Here is a 19407-nt window from a genome sequence, read left to right on the forward strand (position 1 = left end):
CTCTATAAACTTCATCCCATGTTCAAGGCCCAGTGAGCATCCATCGCGGGTGGATATAGGAGGACAAACGGGATTTGGTGGTCGGGCTTGCTGACTTGGCTCATGCACGTTATAGAACCCCAATGCCGTGGATCGATGCTCATGATATAAATCACTGGATTTTCTGGTCCAAACTCGATTGTTTACAGACCGCCGTCATATAGCTGTGTGTGGCGTTAAACAACAAACAAACAATAATAGTACAGAACCATTCAGTATGTGACATTATGAGAGAGACAAAAAAGTCTTCAAACATTAAAGCAGATTAAAATGCTTCAATGGTTTATGCGTCTTAAGTTAAAAAGCAGGATTTAGCACAAATAATTCTCATATGGGAATATTGTGAAAAATCATTTTCGGATATATTGTGAAAAACTTAGATATTTGGTAGCACAGTCTTAACAATGATTATCTCTAGTATCAGTATTCTTATGAAATACTAGTACAGGTGCGTTATCCGCGACAGGTGCTAAACAATGAAAACGTGCACACCACGCTTAAGATTATTAATAGCTTCAGACAGATCATTGAGGTATACAGAAAACAACATAGGTTATAATTTGCATCCATGCATTACGCCAAGGTTCACATTCAAACGCTCTTTAAGGGAGATGTTAACTCTAACGGCACAGTTAACATCAACATAAAGACTTATTGCAGTTAACAATTGTCCACGGACGCCAGTATTACATAACTTGTACTACAAACAGTTTCTCTTTACACTATAAAATACCTATTTCAGGTTGGCAAATATCACAAAAGTTGACTTTTTATATTTGTCTGTTTCGTATTAACGTTACTAAAACAAAAATTATCAATGTAGTTTCGGGAGGCCTGAAAGCCTTTTTGTCCATCTGCTAATAATTAGTTCTTTTCCAGCCAATCTGTTAACCTTGTATTTAAAAACATCACCATATACTTTACAAGGTACCGAGATTAGAGGGATACCCCTATATTCTAATGGGTTTCGAACATCTTGCATATGTAGATTTACCTCTATTTAACCGGAACACTGCTTTCTCTTAAAAAGTGCATCATATGTGTTTTGCCATGTTGATAACAGGTTATCATGGTCATAACAAACGTTATCGTCGCCATCAACAACTTCTTGTGGAATTTGACTCTTATTCGCTGGTCCCAATCTTTTATTAAAATTTCATTCTTTTATGCTCAAAATGAAAATTAGTCTGTTTATCTTTGTAACTTTTCTACAACGCCAGTTTCTTTATTGTTGTTTCTTTCAAGTGAATTAAATCATTAATTGTAGTTATGAATTCATTATAATCATTCCCATGTTTGTTCGGAACGGCTGTCCTGCCTTTGCATGTGTTTGTGAAGGATGCCAACGGCGGGGCAGGATATGCTCACCTTTTTGCGAACACCAGGAATCATAAATAAGCTCATCATATGGTCGGAATCGTGCAATGAACACTAGCTTTTAGTACAGATTTCTTATGACTATGGAAAACATTTTTGTCGCTTTTTGATTGACTTTAAGCTTTAGAGCTTATGAATACAAAAAATCATTATAACTAAATACAGGATTACACAGTTTCATTTTCATATTTCTAAACGAACATACCAAGATAAGATATTTGTTTTACATTGGTTATGTTTAATAGTTGTAGGAGCAAGGATGCAATGATGCAAGGAACATGGTTTAATATATAAATATCTTTTTATTTTCTGTCAGATATGTATAAACCGTGGAACCTTCCAGTTTCAATTGTTAGAAAGCCTTACAAAATATGTTCATTTTCATTACATGAGTAACAAATGGAATCTGCAACAAATGAGAGGACACCGGGTGCTTGAATCAACACGTCAACATGATGCTGGATAAACAGTGAACAGTACACCTGCCAAACATACAATTAACGCGGCTACAGGCATCGCAATTAACAGCTTAATTTAACATCCCTTTGAAACATGCTGCCGCTTGTTTAAAACCCGTAATAATCGTCTTGACACGTGAGTTATAAATCCTGACATCAAGCAAGCGGCAATTCTTTCGAGTTCAATTTAACCCCAGGGTTAAACCACTGTGAAAACAACGCACCCTTTAAAGTCACGTGACACTGCCGTGTCCGTCCATAAAGTATTAGATATAGCTGGTATACGTGCCAACGTCGCTATGGATCAATAACTCGGATTTTCTTACATTCTAAACGTACCTCGTCAACTGACGCAGTGATCTTATTTCTTCACGAATTGGATATTTTTGTGAAATTGGGCTTCATACTCCGACAATAAGGTAAGCTGACATACGTTGAGCTTCAAAGCTACTCGTGATTATTACGTGAATTTGTGTTCTGTCGCTGCAGCAAACTTGGGTGGTTTGAAGGTAAATATACGTATTCACTTTCATGTAACACTTTCTAAACACAGACTCATTCAAATATTACGAACGGAACAAACCTAATGTTTGCGGTTACGGGAATTAGACGTAGACGAATGCAAAAACTATAGAAGATGCAGTAGGTCCTAACAGTGCAACTATAGAAGATGCATTAGGTCAGATCACTACAAGTATAGAAGATGCGGTAGGTGTGTACAAAGGGTATAAGCGTCCGCCGAGAATTTTGCATTAATCGGAAACTTGTACTGGTTTCGTTTCACATGAAGCATCACCCGGTCCACAGTTCAAGCCGGATATCCATTACCCGACCTTGATATATACGCGGGGTGTGAACACAGTGTCTTACTTCTAGGAGAGAACTCGTAAGAGATATCCCGTATGATTAGTTGAGTTTAGATATATTTTATTCAACGTAACTTGATAGGGAGTGGTACACAGGCCTTACTGGCTTACATAAATATGGTGCAGGAGAAAATAGCCACACGAAATATGGTCCGGACAATTTGGAGAATATGGTCCCAAAATGTAGTGAAAATGACCAAAAACCTTGTGGAAAATGGACCCAAATCATGGAGAATGGACCTAAATCTTGGAGAAATAAAACTAATACAAATTTGTAGTGATTTAGTTTATGTAATATTTAGTTTACTTATTGATAGGATATGCTGGAAGGTCACATGGTTTCACCCAACCCTCCCTATCGTAGTGGTCCATGGATGGCACTGCACCTCACCTCTCCAGTTTTCCTAATTTTGTTATTTTTTACCCGATACAATATAACCATTAATAATGTCAAAGGGAAGATAAGAGTATCAGATAACAATTGTATCAACTAACTTATATTTGGAGTCATTTTCTCCAGAGCATGGCACCAATATTTTCCAAAATTTGGGGCCATTTTCGCCACAAGATTGTCTGGGGCCGTTTTTTCTATCCCCCATTTATCAATGTTTTCCCGTTTTGCAGTTGCGTGGATAAATAGTAGAAGCGATTGGATGTACTTAACAGATTTTCCAGAATTTAAGCTATTGGTTTTTTTAGGTGCGTGAATCATAAAGGAAGTGCTTTGATCATCGATAGAATCTTATCGAATTATGTGCTAACGAAAACCTTGTAATGTATGAACAATTGCTTCCGAAACTGCCGGTGTCACGAAATATATTCGCCCCCAGAATAAAATCTCCCCCCGGCGAATTTATACCGGTACGGTTCCGCCCCTCTCGAAATAAACTCTCCCCCACCCTACGAAATAAAATCTCCCCCCCCCCCCCCCCCCCCCCCCCCCAAAAAAAATAATATTTCCTCCCCCCGGTCGTTTTATAAATACTTGCCATGCAGTTCAATAGTTGATGTTATTTTGGGTAAGGTAATGTTGTAATCTATTTTTAGCCATCGATTCCATTACTTTGCATAAGTTTGAAGTAAGGGATATTGGTCTATATGAGTTAGCTTGATTAGCTGGTTTATTAGGTTTAGGGATTGGTATGACTAGGGCCTGTTTCCGTTTAGGAAGATGAGATTGTATAGTTTGAGTAGTGCCTGGAGAAGTTTTAGCGGGAGATTTTTAATTATTTGGGAAGAAGTTAGGTCAAATCCTGGGGCTGTGCCCTTTTTCCTGTTTTGGATTACGTAGAGGAGCTCCTCCATTGTGAAGGGTTGGTTTATTTCTGGATTGTTATTGTTTGGTTCTTTTGTGGGTTTGTTTTTTGTTTTTAGTTTATCTTGAATTTTTTTGCTGAAGTTGGTGTTACTGCTAACGACTGAAAAGTGGTTGGCGAGATTATTTGCTTTTTGGGCGGGGTTGGTTGAGTTGTTAATGTTAGTTTTTTTATGTCGTTTTAAGCATCTAATGGCGTGGATTTTGCGCCAGACCGTTCTGGCATCTGTACGGTTATTTATACCTTCGCAGAATTTTTTCCAGTCTCTACTTTTGGCTAGTTGGACTAGTTTTTGAACCTGGTGGTTTAGTTCGTGGGCTATGTTTAGATGTTTGTAGTCGCGTTTTGCTTCATTAATTGAAGGCTGATTTACTTTTTCGTCTAGTCTGTTCTATTTCCTCATTCCACCATGGTGCCGTGGGTTTGCCTAGCCTGTCTTAGATGTTTTGAAGGGGATGGAGGTTTTGGCTGCGTTTATTATATAGTCTGTTAGGTTTCTACAATAGGTTTCTGGATCGTTATTTTCTATTTCGTTTAAGTTGGCTTCGTTGCAGATATCTTGGAATTGGTCCCAGTTAGCTTTATTGTAATGGAATTTTGATTCTTGGTTTTCTGTTTGGATTGGTACGTTTGTATTTCCTATGGTTATGTTTATGGGGATGTGGTCACTACCTAGCGGGACGTCGTGCACTTCCCATTGAGTACTTTGAGCTAGATCTGCGGTGCTTATGGTTAGGTCGATAGCCGACATTTTTTGGTTTATCTTATCGTACCTCGTAGGTTGGTTGTTATTTAGGAGTACTAGGTCGTTTGTTTCTATCCATTCGGAAATTAATTTGCCATGATTATCTATTTTATCATCTATGCTCAATGTAAGATGGTGAGCGTTTAAGTCTCCTAGGAATATAGTAGATTTATCGTTTATTTTGAGTAGTTTGTTTAGATCCCCATTTGGACTTTTTGTTCCGCCCAGTGGTATATATTTATGATGTTTATTTTTCGGTTATATAATGTGATTTTAATGCCGTTGGCTTCTAGGTTTGGCGTGTCTATTTTTATTTCTTCGTAATTTATATCTTCCCTGATAAATATGATTAGTCCTCCTGCGGCTCTTCTTGTTTTTGGTTTAGCTCTGTCAGTTCTAACTGAGTTGTAGTTAGGTAGTGAGAATTTGGATTTTTTTTAGCATTTGCTTTCCTGGATACAAGCAATGTGAGGGCCTTTATTTAGTTTAAATTTAGTTTTTAGTTCATGGCAGTGGGAGGTGAGTCCGTTGGCGTTCCACTGAAAAATATTTAGTCCTTCCATTATTGGGTTCGGGTGATTGGTGATTTAGTTTTTAGTTTTTATTTTATTCGGTGACTTCTTTTAGATGGAGGTTAAAGAGGAAGAAGGGAAGATGGGTTAATTTTAGATTGAAAGCTACTTTGTGGAAGGATTTCATGCTAGCTTTTGGTGAGTTTTGACTATTCATGTATACTAGGAGTAAGGTGAGGTTATTTAGGTTTTGGGTGTTAGCTGGTTGGGGAGTTTTGCGGTTTAGTTTTTTCTTCTTTTTGGGGGCTGAGAGGGAAGTTTGGTTTGTTTTAGTTGGAGTAGTGTCTATTGTTTCCTCAGTAGTGGAGGGAATCTTCGTCATCGGTTAGATTAGGTTTAGCTGTTTGAGTTTCCATAGGGGAGGCATGTGATGTGGAGGGTTGTGTAGGTGTTTGCGGGATGGGTGTAGCTGTGGATTTCTTAGTGTTTGCGTTTTGTTGTTGTGCTTGCTTCTGTGGGGGAGTGTTGTTGCCATGTGGGCTGTAGGGTGCTTGGATGAGGGTCGTGTTGTGGCGGTCGTGTTGTGGTTTGTTTTGCATGTTTTGGCTATGTTGAGATGTGGGAGGGTTCGTGGTTGGTTGAGTGGCTGCTTGTGTGTGTGAGGTGCGTGCGGTTTCTCGGTAGGGGCCCCAGACAGAGCTGTCGGTTATGGGTGTGGTGTTTGTTTGTGGGATGGTGTTTGGGTGTGGTGTAGGGATGAGTGGTTTGGATTTTGGCCGTGTCTATGTTTATGTGTTTGTTGGCCTGCTGGGTGAGTGTGTGTCTGTGTGGGCATTGGTTTGAAAGTGAAGGGCCTCTTCAGTGCTGAATAAAGATTGAAAATACATCAGTCAATCAAAGATGAAGGTAACTTTATACATCAGAGTTCTTGAGAATTAGTTCATGTTTTGTTCTTAGACTTACATTTCAACCATCGATTGTGTTCACGTGTAGACTCAAACTGGTATATTAAAAAAATGTATACAGACAACAAAAACTGTATTAGAAACAACAAACTCTGTAAACTTTTAAGCATAGTTTTTGTATAGCATTTCGAAAGCCTGGTTTGTTTGCATTAAAATCAAAACAAAGGAATCTGTAATTAAAATGTGTAAGGTGAAAAAGCTTTTACATAAAAGAGCAAAATACATGGGGGAGAGTAAATATATAATTCTATATAACTTTTCTTGAATGGAGCACATTTGGAATAAAGATAATCCAAGCATATTCGATATTACCGTGTTTAAAGAATTTATATCAGTCATATATTTCTAACTTAGATCACCCGTATGTAACCCAGGTAAAGCATGCATAACGGGGAACATTGTAATGTTGGTACAGTTTATCGTGTCTTCGTGCTTTAGCATTACACATTTTCATATTCCTCTAGGTTTTAATGTTTATTTGTTTGTGTATTTTTTATTTATTTTTTTCTCTCCTTTATTTTTTCTGGGTTATATATTTATCTAAATATACATTTAGTTACTTGTGTGTGTGTGTGGTTGTTTGTTTTTATTTGTTGATTTTTATTTTTATTGATTTGGCGGGGTTTTTTTCTTTTCGTGTGTGGGAGGGTGGGGGTAGGGGGATGGAGGGCACTTTTCCTTTCGTTTTTCCTAATCATATTTTTTTTAAGTTGTATATAACGTATGAATCCCTTCTGAGATTCACCGCCAGCCCGATTATAACAATTACATGATCACTTTGCATTGTCGATGCCGGTTGATGTTGTTCAACACAGGCTGATAGTGGGTGTTTTTTAATCTACTCTACATGCTAATCATTTCGGGAAGATGATACACATTTCTCTATATTTTGGGTTACTTTGCTTATATAATTTCCGATTATCATTCTTAGTTTTACTTTTTCTTTTCTGCTGCGGTGATATCCATCCGAATCCAGGACCTTTGCATTGTCCAGATTTAAAGATTATATATCTAAACGTACGCAGTCTTAAAGACAAAGTAGATTTTATCAGTGCTGAATAAGATAGTTATGATGTTGTATGTTTAACAGAAACCTGCTTGCACCATGATATTCTAGCCACTGATATTACACTGATACCATTTTCATATCGTAGCCTGTATTAAGGAATATATTTTAGATCTAAAATCAGAGCATAACGGACAGCCTGAGCTGGAGGCGCGCGTGGATATATTGACAGTTTTTACGTAGTTAGTGTTAAAACCGAATGTTTGCGAGGATTAATAAGATTTCTGAATTCTGTTACAACAGTAACCGTACATGTATTTGTTACATTAAGTCATTTCATTCAAATTTGTTTGGTATGATTATGTCTTATAATTATTTTAGGATGGAAGGTACAGTTACCAAATAAAATATGCTGACATATCAATTCATTATGACAATATTTCATAATCTATTTTTTAAAGTAACCCTCCTCACATTAAAGATAACTATTTAAAGAATTTAGTACTTATAGACATTGCAACAAACCGAATAATCAGGGGGGAGACTTTATACTGAGGGGGGCGCGAAACATATCCGCCCGGGGGAGATTTTATTTCAGAACAGATTCTCCGGGGGAGAATCTGTACCGGTATAAAATCTCCGGGGAGAGAATTTGTACGGGGGAGAGTTTATACCGGGACACCGGCCGATGTATTGCAAAACGGAAATATTTCTTTACTAAAAAAGCTGTAGAATTTCTGCACTTGTGCAAAGCAGACGTAATTTAAAATTAACACATCGCTTTTCCCTTCAACATAAAACAGTAAACGCGCTATGGTGTGACTGGATTTCTGGGTATCACTTGATTGTCTGGTTTGTTTACATGCCGCCTTCGCTGTGTGATGTCAGGCAATATACTTTTTTATTTTTTATTATCTTTTATCAAATTATGTGAATGGGGGGTGCTACAAATAGGGCGGGGCACTCTTACCCTTTTCGCGAACACCTGGTTTCACTACTCATTTTCAGTGATCTATTTATAAAATTATCACGCTATTTTGCCTTTCGCGCCCAATAGAATCTGTTTCATCGGATAACCAAGACAGGTTATAATCTGGTGTCGACGTGTTATGTTTACAATAAGTACAATAATACAACAACTATACTCCTTTCATCTAGAATACATTTTCCACACGACACAGCTCTATTCACAAGCAATAATCAGGTGCCACTTATTTGCTTTTCATTCGGAACCCCATGGACAACCATTTGAAGAATGTGAGGCATCAATCAAAGGCATTCTGTTAACGCCAAATATGTCAGCATCATGTACCGTCGTATCTAAGACCATAAACCACCAGCAAGGCTCACTGGGACTATACAAAGGCAATGGCATTCCACGTAGCCCAAAGGCAGTAACCAAACCCAGCATCCCTAGGTCAGAGGTCAGCTCAGGGCCCTTCCACAACACAACCTGTACAACACCACTCTCTGTATAATACTGTATATAACTATTTCATTGAAATCACATTTTTCATTAAACACATATAAAATGACACTGGTATTTCACGTAGACCAAAGACACCCATTCAACCAGAAAGGTCAGAGGACACCTCCCGGCCTCTGCAACAGAATCGGTCTCAGATGTACTCAACATAGTGCTTTATATTTCACTAACATCACATGTTTTATAAAAAGCCTTTGGAGGGTGAAATATGTTCAGTCTTGCAAATTAAAACATGGATATTTACATTAGCCGAGTGGTTGACTGTCTGAAGGATCGTTTTTCAACCATGAAACGCGATTGATGTTCTAACAGCGATTTGTGCCATTCGGTACCATCTGTATTATGTAGCCATAAGAAGATTTGTATGTGGCGAGATACCGCCGCCTCAGGTGGACCTTGGACACGAGAAAAAGTTTGTAGGCACTGAACGTGTGTTCGTTGATTGTAATATCCACAGACACCAGGACCAACTCACTGTGGGTTTAAATCCCAGTTACTCAATTACTGAAGAAAAGGGACCATTTTGGATTGGCATGTTGAACAATCTGCGCGATAATGCTGTTGTGTGCTCGCCTTGTCACTTGTGATACATATAATGTAGCGTTATCTCCACCTAAACACCTTTTAAAAAGGTAATTAAATATGAAACTAAAAATTAAAAAAATATGTAAAAACACCTAGCACTCTTAATATATTTTCAACACAGATAGATTGGACCCAGTACCCCATGTTTGTCATAAGAGCAGACGCCATGTGAAGATCCGGGTTAGAACTCCTGCTTGTCTTAAGAGGCAACTTGCGAGATCGGGTGGTTAGGCTCGCTGACTTGGTTGATGCATGTCATCGTATCCCAGGTGCGAATCGATGCTCGTGATATCAATCACTGGATTGTCTGGTCCAGACTCGATTACATACAGATCGCCGTCATAGAGCTTGAATATTGCAGTGTGTGTCGTTTGACAACGAACCAACAAACAAAAGAGCATACTTGTCATGATTCCGGGGTCACATGTCTGACCTGCCGGTCAGGTACGCCGACGACATTGTCAACTACTACTTTGTCTACCCCGTATTTGTTTATCAAAAGTCAGCGATATTGCTCGAGTACTGCGTTTTAAACAACCACTCAAAAATAAAACCTACTCCCCAAAACAGCGGGTGAACCATCCACCTTCCCAACACTGACATGTACGCTATGCAACATGGCGGCTGTGTTCACACCGTCTGGAGATATTGCCTGACGACGAGATGTATATGTTATCATGTGAGGCTGTTCAAAAGGACGCCCATGAGGCCCTGCCTCTATAATTACTGTAGGACCGGTCCTTGTCACACCCATCAACTTATTGTCCCTGGAGCCACTCTCTCTGGGGTAACCGGGTTCTGATCTCTGTCGGTATCAAGTTGATATTTACATAGTAAACCGGCCCATTATTTTTCCGGGTATTTTTATCCAGTGAATTCGTAGCTTGGCACGTCGTAGTCTTAATGTCAACAAGAAGTGCAGCGACGTGACAGCTCGTGTTTGTGGACTGGTGGGTGGTTTGCGGTGTTTTGAGAAATATAGATGTGGGGTGATAATCTGTTTTGGGACGGGTGCCCAGTTGCTGTTTCCGTGCTGATTAGTGTAGGTTACGCTCACCAGAAACCTGTGATTGTGTGTTTGTTCCCGACCTGCCGTGGTGTTTCTAGGTTTGTCAGCACCATGCCCTTGCTCGTGGGTTTCACCGAAGGGGTAAACGTCGATGACCTACATCACTTCGGGCTTTCCTCCCTCATCAACCTGACACGCCGTGACATAACTCACTCATTTTATAATTGGGGCGGTAGGGTAGCCTAGTGGTTAAAGCGTTCGCTCGTTACGCCGAAGATCCGGGTTTGATTCCGACATGGGTACAATGTGTGAAGCACATTTGCGGTGTCCCCCGCCGTGATATTGCTAAAAGCGGCGTAAAATCAAACTCACTCACTCACTTTATAATTTGTATATCTTTTCTAATCGCAACAACCATAACATGGAAACACAGAATGAATGGATTCGAACCCGACCTACCGAATGACCGGTCCGCTAACAGATAACTTTGCTCCCAAGCCGACACTGTCTGTGTGATTGAGTGATTTTCATTCTACGCCGCTTATACAATACAGAAGCAATATCGAGGGTGGGGATAGCTAAATCGGATCCAGGAATCTCTAACCGGGGTTTTCGTCCTGAAAATTTACCCCTGGGTCACCTCGCTACCTTGTGTGTGATAACTCGATGGGGTTTCTACCCCCCGTGTCGAAACTGACGTCACAATTCGTTGATGATGCTCATTAATATTATATATATGTTTTCTTTTCTTTTGTTGGTTTGTTAAACGCCACACTCAGCAATATTCCAGCTATATATCGGCGGTCTGTAAATAATCGAGTCTGGACCAGACAACCCAGTGATTGACATCGTGAGCATCGATCGACGCAATTGGGATACGATGACATACATCAACCAAGTCAGCGAGCCTGACCACTCGATCCCGTTAGTCGCCTCATACGACAAGCATAGTCACCTTGTAATAATTACTGTTGTTTAACGTCACCGACATATACATTATATATCCCGGCGAATGTAACTGATCTGGACCAAGCAAACCAGCTTTTGAGAACATAAGTAACGCAGGCACTGTACAATTCTATCATCCTTATCTCTCCTGAAATCTCATTCACAGAAATCTTCCTTCAACACAAAGTTCAGCTCATATCAGACACGGTTGCATACCTGCAACCTATTCTCTTCATGACAAGCACGCACCAATCTCATTCAAATCAGATCTTAGTTCTCGCTACCGCCAAACACAGATCTGAGGACATCCCATTGCGAGTCATGTCAGAACGACCTTTCATCTGACCAATCAGAGCATCGCTCATCAGATCATGAAAGTGACAGTTGGAATGTGATTTTTGATCGTGCAACCTCGACAAAATACGCAGGGTATTCCGAACGACAGTTATGGGCTTTGTGTCTGTATTCATACAATCTAGACCATCTATGAACCATTTCTGAATGTTATTTTGTTCATTCTTTAATTTTTTAATCGAGTGGATGTTTCGAAGCGTAGACGCCAGTTTGAAACCCGTGCCGTAAAGCTCGATTAAGCTGCTAGTCCGGCAGAGAGGACAAAATGAGGTGTTTGCCGAAGGGAGAGGGGCAGGAAATGTGTGCTCCAGCCCAGCGCGGAGCTCGCGACACACTGTATACTGCATGTTGTATACAGTAAATTGCAGTTGATATACTGTATACTGCATGTCATACTGATTTGCGGAAAATCTGCAACTTTCAAGATTCAAGATTCAATTTGCATTTATTTCATATACAACAGGCCGCCGTCATATATCACTGGAATGCTGCTGAGAGCGGCGTTAAAACAACTTGTTTTCATAATGGAGCGCTGCAGTCATTTAAAATGGAACCGTATACATGTGTTGTACCAACTCAATCACTCTGTTTCGAATATTCAGCAGCAAAAATATATGATAACCAGCTGTGAGGAGAGATATAAGATTTTTATAAGCAGTCAAATATGGATGATAAAGGACCCCTCACTGATTAGGTTCTTGTTTACTTAAGAGCAGAGTTGGCCATGTTAGATGATATAACGGTGTCCTCCCAGATCGCCTAATTTCTCCCCACAAGGTACCAAAATACATTTAGGTGATGTGGGTATGCCATGCCTGGATGAGATTTATAATTAGGTAATGTGGGTAGTTGGAACAGTCCACTTTACTGAATGAAGGGATGACAAGACAGCCAGAGATACATAGTTTTACATATTTTAATCAACAATATAGTATAACAAGTAGCCTCTATCAAACACTATGTGTCTCTGTGTTTCTTGTTGAATTAGCATCATATAAGGTTGAGAAATAATTTGGAAAGTGTGTCGTCTCCTACCCCAGCTGGCGCCATCGCAAATCGTCAATCACCCACTGACCCATAGCCCCGACAGCTGAATGTCCTGCTATTTTTCACAAATTAAACTACCAGCTGCGGTATGGATTTAAACATATTTAATTTCGGAAAACCAAATGGATTAGGCACAAGTGACACACTTACGAGGCCTTCTCTTATTACATTGTAGCTCCAGTGTCTGCTTCAACCAACTCACTAACCGTGTTGTTGATGATGATTGTATGTATGTGAAGAAAACCTTGAGCCAATATTCATTTTTGAAAGTTCAGAATTATCCTTAAAAAGAATGCCGTGCTTGTTGACTTTATAATGTTTCGACAGGCATTTTGCCAGTTATCTTGCTTATTTAAGAATCAAATTATGTTTTAAATGATACCAGTTCATTTAGAATACCATATTCTAATTAGTTGAAATCAAAATATTAGTGATTCGCTCCAAAAGTGGTATCATATTCCATACTGTTAGCAAGGAAGCGATATTTTCATGTTTTGGCGGCCATCTTGTCGGCCATCTTGAATATTTCAAAATGCCCAAAGATGACAGAGTGTCATCAGTCAGTTTCATAATCTAGAGTACATCATTAAACAAATCCAGCAATAAAAAAAACTTTATCTCCTAATTCTGGGTTGTGGGAAAATATTCATTTCTCTGCCGGACTATGCCTTCTGATTGGCTATTGTCGTCTTCTTGTTAATCATTCCATTGGTCAAAGTTCGCGAAAGATCGGTCTGCCGTGACCTGTAATGTGATATCTTCAGATCTTTGTTTAGCGGTAGCGAGAACTAAGATCTGATTTTAATGAGATTGAGCACGCACGCAGTTCTAAGTTACAGGTACTCGCAAATGGCCTGTGAAATATTCTTTTCTTGTCCTAATGGGGTCACATACGTCAGTGGAAAATAGCACAATAGACTTGACGATACCTAACCCCGATTTCCTCTGGATAATCGGAGTATATACTCAGCGACTCCCTGCGGTAAGATCATTGTGTGATGATTACTGAAACACTCAATTGGACATGAGCCAGCATTGCAGCGAGTCGAGGTCGTACCTGGGTTAAGGTATGTGTTATATAAGGGTCTTAATAGGGAAGCAACTGCCAACTTTAGCTTCTTTTTTCATGGGAAGGTTTAATGACGGCAGTTTGGAAATTGGATATCACTACAGAGAACAACAGCGTCACGCAAGGACTAGGACAAGCTGTTTATTTACTTTCTGGTATTCGTTTCTCAGTGCACTTACTTGGGGTAATGTTGGGATACTTGGTCCCGTGTACGGTGTCACGTGGTCCCGTGTACGGTGTCACGTGATCCTGAGTACAACACACAAAAAGTGGTTGGATGAGTGACCTCGTTCGGCAGTCCTGCACTTTACTGAATACCTGTTATATGTGGTGTCTGTTCACCCAGCAGTGGGTGAGGATGAGATGGTAATGTGACTGTTTACCGTCACGCAAACAGCTTGGTTTCTATACCGATCCACGCACTGATCCATTGATAGAGGTAATAATATTGTTGCACTTTGAGGATTTTTCTTTGTTATGGAAATATCGTGCAATATTAACGGCATTATTATTAATAGTAGTAGTAGTAGTAGTAGTAGTAGTAGTAGTAGTAGTAGTCACATTATTAGTATTCGCATATTTGGTATTAGTATTCTTTTGTATCCAAAGATACAAGAGCCAAAGATTAAAAGGACACTGGGCCTGGGCGTGTTCCCTATCCAGAAGGGAAACACAATGATGTCAACGAGAACAAATGCTACATTTACAAATTACAAACTGAATAAATCAAAAGTAAACATTTGCAGACGAAATTAACTTAAATAAATAACATTTTATACATTCACGTCTTAGAACCAAAATATGCATTCCTCCTCTCTTTAATAAATCTCATTAGAACCTACAAACGAAGGCCACGCTAGGGCCCAAGTGCTCCCATCCGTGGTGAAGGTAAGAGCATCGACCCGAAACAGAAAGCGTCAAGCGTTGCTGAGATTAACTATATACAGTCACGCGCCACCATACCTGCTGTTCTCGGTGAAATCCAATGAAACATACATCCCTGTTGCAAAACGAAAACAAACAATCTACGTGGAAGGATGTACTCCACCTCCTGACGGGGCAAGACATGGGCAGAAAACTTGAACATGATACACGTTTGTTCCAGATGGAAGCTATGTGATGACCGACGCTGGAACTGTACTGCTCTGATGATGAGGTTCCATCCCCGTCGTGCTGTCGTAGGGACGTTGATAGGCTTGGCGTTCATCCTGAGCATCGCCATCATATCGTTCCCCGACGACAGCGTGGCGGCCATGCACAGAGACAAGAAAGGTGAGAACGGCACAAATTGCCATAACATTCTCTACATATATTACAGAGTGGTGGGGAGTAACCGAGAGGTTAAGCATTCGCTCACCTGGGACGGGGTGTTAAAGACTGGTGTAGTTTTCTGTCAGCGCTGCTTTTCCATATCTGAAAGGAGAAGCGAAACCCTTCCTTTTCTACTCAAAACAAATTATTTGAGGGAAACTGCCATCACAGGTGTGTCTCAGTTTACGCCCATGAAATGTCTCATCTCTTTCAAGCAGATAAATTTAATTTCCGCATATCGAGTGCTGTTGTGTATGCCTGTAATTTGATATTTTATGCTTAGTTTGCTGGTGTGTTGTTGTGTTTTTAGGCTTTGTTAGACTCTGTCACGGCGTCCGGTGGGTGATGGACTCAGGGCCAATTCATTACTCGATCCATTTTTGTCGACTCCAACCATAAGATTCGTCGGGACGTGATGAACTACTTCTGTTCAGATGTAACACCACGACCATATATAACAACTCTAGATTTTAATTTGAGATTTTGTTTTGGATATAATAAGGTCATTAGATACTTCGTCATTATATTTCATCATTTACAACATTTCATTTTTTAATTATTAAACGGATTGAGTCGAATCGATCTGAAAGTCGGCGTATTCACCCCCTGCGCAAAGACTCATCGATGTTATATATTTTTTAATCAGAGATGAAATGGTGAAAATTTGTGTGAAGATGCAAGTACATTAGCATGACCATCCAATAACCATTTTTTGTTTGTTTCATTATTAGCCACCATTCAACAAGGGTGTATATGGGGCCCGGTAGTATATTAGTACATGAAGAAGTTGCTTTTTAAAAAGGAATACATGTTTGTTTGTTTCTTGTTTAATGCCGCACTCAGCAATAATCTAGCTATATGACGAAGACTGGAGTCTGGACCAGACAATCCAGTAATTGATCCCGACAGCCGCCTACGACAAGTGTGGGTTGTTGAAGACCTACTGTAACCCGGGTCCACACGGGTCAGGAATACATGTAACATGTATTGTCGGATATTTTCTTCATCAAAGGTTAACCTGTCCTTATGTTTTCAGGTCACGTGACGTCTAAGTCTCCTTCTAAAACTGGTCCGGTAAGTACAAGCCTAGATAATTGCACCCATAAAGGAGTCCAACAGACTGTGTGCATCAGCACGTCACAAATTCACCACAACACTCAGTTGGAAAAGGACCAAGATGTACATCCCTAATGACTATTGTTTTTTTATGAAAAGAGACACAGGTTGTATCTACTCTATCACAGAAGTCATCTCAACTGTTACATCATTATCGTCATCGCCACTTAACATAGGAGCACAAACTTTCACGATGAAAATTAACAAAGACAGCTGCATGTGTGCTTATACCTTAAGTGAAAACAAGCCATTCCGGCGATCAGGAATATTACATATGATAAATTGTGAAGTGCACTTTTCAAGAAATATCCATTATGCGTGAGTGAGAGAGTATGGTTTTATGCCGCTTTTAGTCATATTCCGGCAATATCACGGCGGGGGATACCAGAAGCTGGCTTCACATATTGTACCCATGTTGGGAATCGAACCCGGGTCTTCGGCGTGACGATATCCATTTTGCTACCGATTAACAAAATAATAACATATAATATATACAGTTCATAGAGCCATTCTTATGGCCATGAGTAATGAGAGAAAATAGGTAAAAGTAGGTAAATTTAAATACATGCCATATGAATAGAGAATCTCACCCGAGTGTATTTTGATATCTAATTCATCTGCATGAGTCGAAAAAAGTTTAAAGTTCCGAGGCTTGCCGGGAAGTTTTAAACTTTTATCGACGAGTGTTGATATATTTGATATCAAAATACACAAGGGCGAGGTTCTATTTATCATCCAACATCATTCTTCCAATTTTTTCAGTTTGTAGACAGGAATAAGCAGTGTCTTAAGTGTAAAAAGCTCTGCTAACAGCTTCAGTAGCAGAGCCATTAGTGATGTCATTTGATTGTGAGGCCATGGTAACCAATGGCGTCACAATGGTCTGCAAAGCTTTGTGATGCAATTTCCTTGCCGCAATATCTACATCTCACCCAGGCGATATCTCCTGTGGGAGCCAGTTTTGGATGATAAAATATCATTAACTATAAACAATATGTTTTCTGCACTGCAGAATCAAAAAGCAGTTTTGGGACACATAGTGTTTGAAAAGTACAATTAATTTATCATTGTCACACACATCTAAATGTCATTAAATGTGTCATTGCCTTTCAATAAATCAGTCAGCCGGTAAAACATGTCCATATTACATTGCAGGCGTCGGGACAACATCCCCGGACAAAGAGTGAATACTGCGCAGATCAACCAGACGATGATAGCATAAACCCAGCAATGTTCAAACAGTTTTTGGTTGACGACAAGTACAAGATCATATACTGCCAGGTACCCAAGGCTGCGTGCACCAACTGGCGGAGGATGATGTTGATGCTGACGGGGAAGATGAACGCAACGGATCCACTCAAGTTGAGGTCTCCTCTTGTTCACGGGTTGTACGACCGTCATTTAACTCACCTAAAGGACATGACACCAGACCAGATCATACATAGGTTGAAACATTATTATAAGTTCATGTTCACCCGTGAACCTTTTGAACGTGTCCTATCTGCCTTCAGGAACAAGTTCCAGGGCAAGAACGTCAATGATTTCTTCCAGAATCATTACGGCAAGAACATCATAAAACGATTCAGGACTAAAGGCCAAGAAGGCGTTAACTTGACGTTCTATGAATTTGTGCAATATCTTATAGATTCTTCAAGGTCGGAGCCGTTTAATGAACACTGGGAGACGATCTCAGAGTTGTGTCACCCCTGCAAAGTTCAGTATGATTTCATTGGTTCGTATAGTAACATTGCTGCGGATTCCAAGTTTGTGTTGGCGAAGATTGGAGCCACTCATCTGAGTTTTCCCGACCGTTCTGTGACGTATAAACATAGTGGGACCAAGAAGCTGCTGCACCAGTATTATCGTGACATCCCCCCTGGCCTGCTGGATCAGCTCATGGAGGTGTATTATTCCGATTTCCTCATGTTTGACTACCGAGTGCCACAAGCCTTGAGGAACATGACTCATTGGCGTTTTGGTTTCTAGTCGACGAACAACGGTGGTTGAGAGAACTTTACGCATGGCACCAATCAAATATGGAAGGTGCAGTATTGCCCAAATACGGAACATGAATAAGCAACATCCTAGAAGTGTTTCGGCTAGTGGAGGTGTATTACGTTCCATGTTGGACACGAAAGTGATACCCTATGACAACCATTGTATCTAGTTGGCAAATATCAGTGTTGACAAAACAATTACATATCTGGAATATAAAGCCTTGAAACCCCAATGACAACCTCGTGAACGTATTTTGGTCCATGGAGGTGATTTTGAAACCCCATGACAACCTCGTGAACGTTTTTTGGTCCATGGAGGTGATTTTGAAACCCCAATGACAACCTCGTGAAAGTATTTTGGTCCATGGAGGTGGTTTTGAAACCCCAATGACAACCTCGTGGAAGTATTTTGGTACATGGAGGTGATTTTGAAACCCCAATGACAACCTCGTGAAAGTATTTTGGTCCATGGAAGTGATTTTTGTATGTATCGAAATTCGAAATTTATTGAGCTACAGCTACAAAACCAAATATATATTTATTTATTTTTAAACTATCAGAATGAATGTTTTTATGAATAACACCTTGTAAAAATGTACCTTTTTGTGTGGGACAATGTCCTTTTCTTCGACTGTCTGAAGCATGAATTATTTTTTTCAAGAATTTTCGGGGACATTTGTTCCCAGGCCCCTTATATGAAATGGTCAGTCCCTTATATACTGTATGATTCGGTGTGATACACAATGTGCTATTCCACTTTTATCTCAAGTGAATATAGGTGCAATAAAATATCTCAAGAATGAATAAAATGTAATGTTAAGACTTTGTCCATATTTTTCATATCGTGCTGTAACATCAAGTGAGGGGAACTAAAACAATTTACATCCAGTTACAGTATACAGCTGTTTCTATTCAACAAACATACAACATAAGGCAATGCACAAACAGTGGGAGCCGCGATACTGACTCTACGAGAATGGCCGGGACATGACACTTTCAGGAAATGTCCGAAAGTGTTCTTCCCACATGATTGTTTGTTCTTTTGTTTGTTTGTTTGCTGTTTAGCGCCGCACTTAGCAGTCTTCTGGTTATCTGACGGCGGTCTGTAAATAATATAGGCTACACCAGACAATCCAGTGATTGATATCATGAGCATCGATCCACACAATTGGGATCGATGACATTCATAAACCAAGTGAGA

General features: G+C 39.9%; 1 protein-coding gene across 3 annotated transcripts; it reads left to right on the forward strand.

Annotated features, from left to right (window-relative positions):
• Positions 1–2153: 2153 nt before the first annotated feature.
• LOC139450067 (carbohydrate sulfotransferase 11-like) lies at positions 2154–18245 on the forward strand. 3 transcript variants are annotated; one of them, XM_071231707.1, is made up of 4 exons: positions 2154–2293; positions 14888–15054; positions 16130–16167; positions 17365–18245. In XM_071231707.1, exons 2-4 carry the CDS (start codon positions 14931–14933, stop codon positions 18193–18195), a joined length of 993 nt encoding a protein of 330 aa, XP_071087808.1. In that variant the 5' UTR covers positions 2154–2293; positions 14888–14930; the 3' UTR covers positions 18196–18245. The 3 variants fall into 3 exon arrangements, with proteins under 3 accessions (XP_071087808.1, XP_071087809.1, XP_071087807.1); XM_071231708.1 differs by lacking the exon at positions 2154–2293 and adding an exon at positions 13707–13780; XM_071231706.1 differs by lacking the exon at positions 2154–2293 and having other exon boundaries at positions 14773–15054.
• Positions 18246–19407: the final 1162 nt, after the last annotated feature.

The sequence above is a fragment of the Haliotis cracherodii genome, unplaced genomic scaffold (genome assembly GCF_022045235.1).
Source record: "Haliotis cracherodii isolate W230 unplaced genomic scaffold, xgHalCrac1.p SCAF_8, whole genome shotgun sequence".
NCBI lineage: Eukaryota > Metazoa > Mollusca > Gastropoda > Lepetellida > Haliotidae > Haliotis > Haliotis cracherodii.

What these genes read in the sequence shown, in the direction of transcription:
- LOC139450067 (XM_071231706.1), top strand. Translation starts at nt 14,868, where the DNA reads ATGATACACGTTTGTTCCAGATGGAAGCTATGTGATGACCGACGCTGG. An exon ending in CATGCACAGAGACAAGAAAG is followed by an intron (nt 15,055 to 16,129) that starts GTGAGAACGGCA and finishes TTATGTTTTCAG; the next exon opens with GTCACGTGACGTCTAAGTCT. An exon ending in CTCCTTCTAAAACTGGTCCG is followed by an intron (nt 16,168 to 17,364) that starts GTAAGTACAAGC and finishes ATTACATTGCAG; the next exon opens with GCGTCGGGACAACATCCCCG.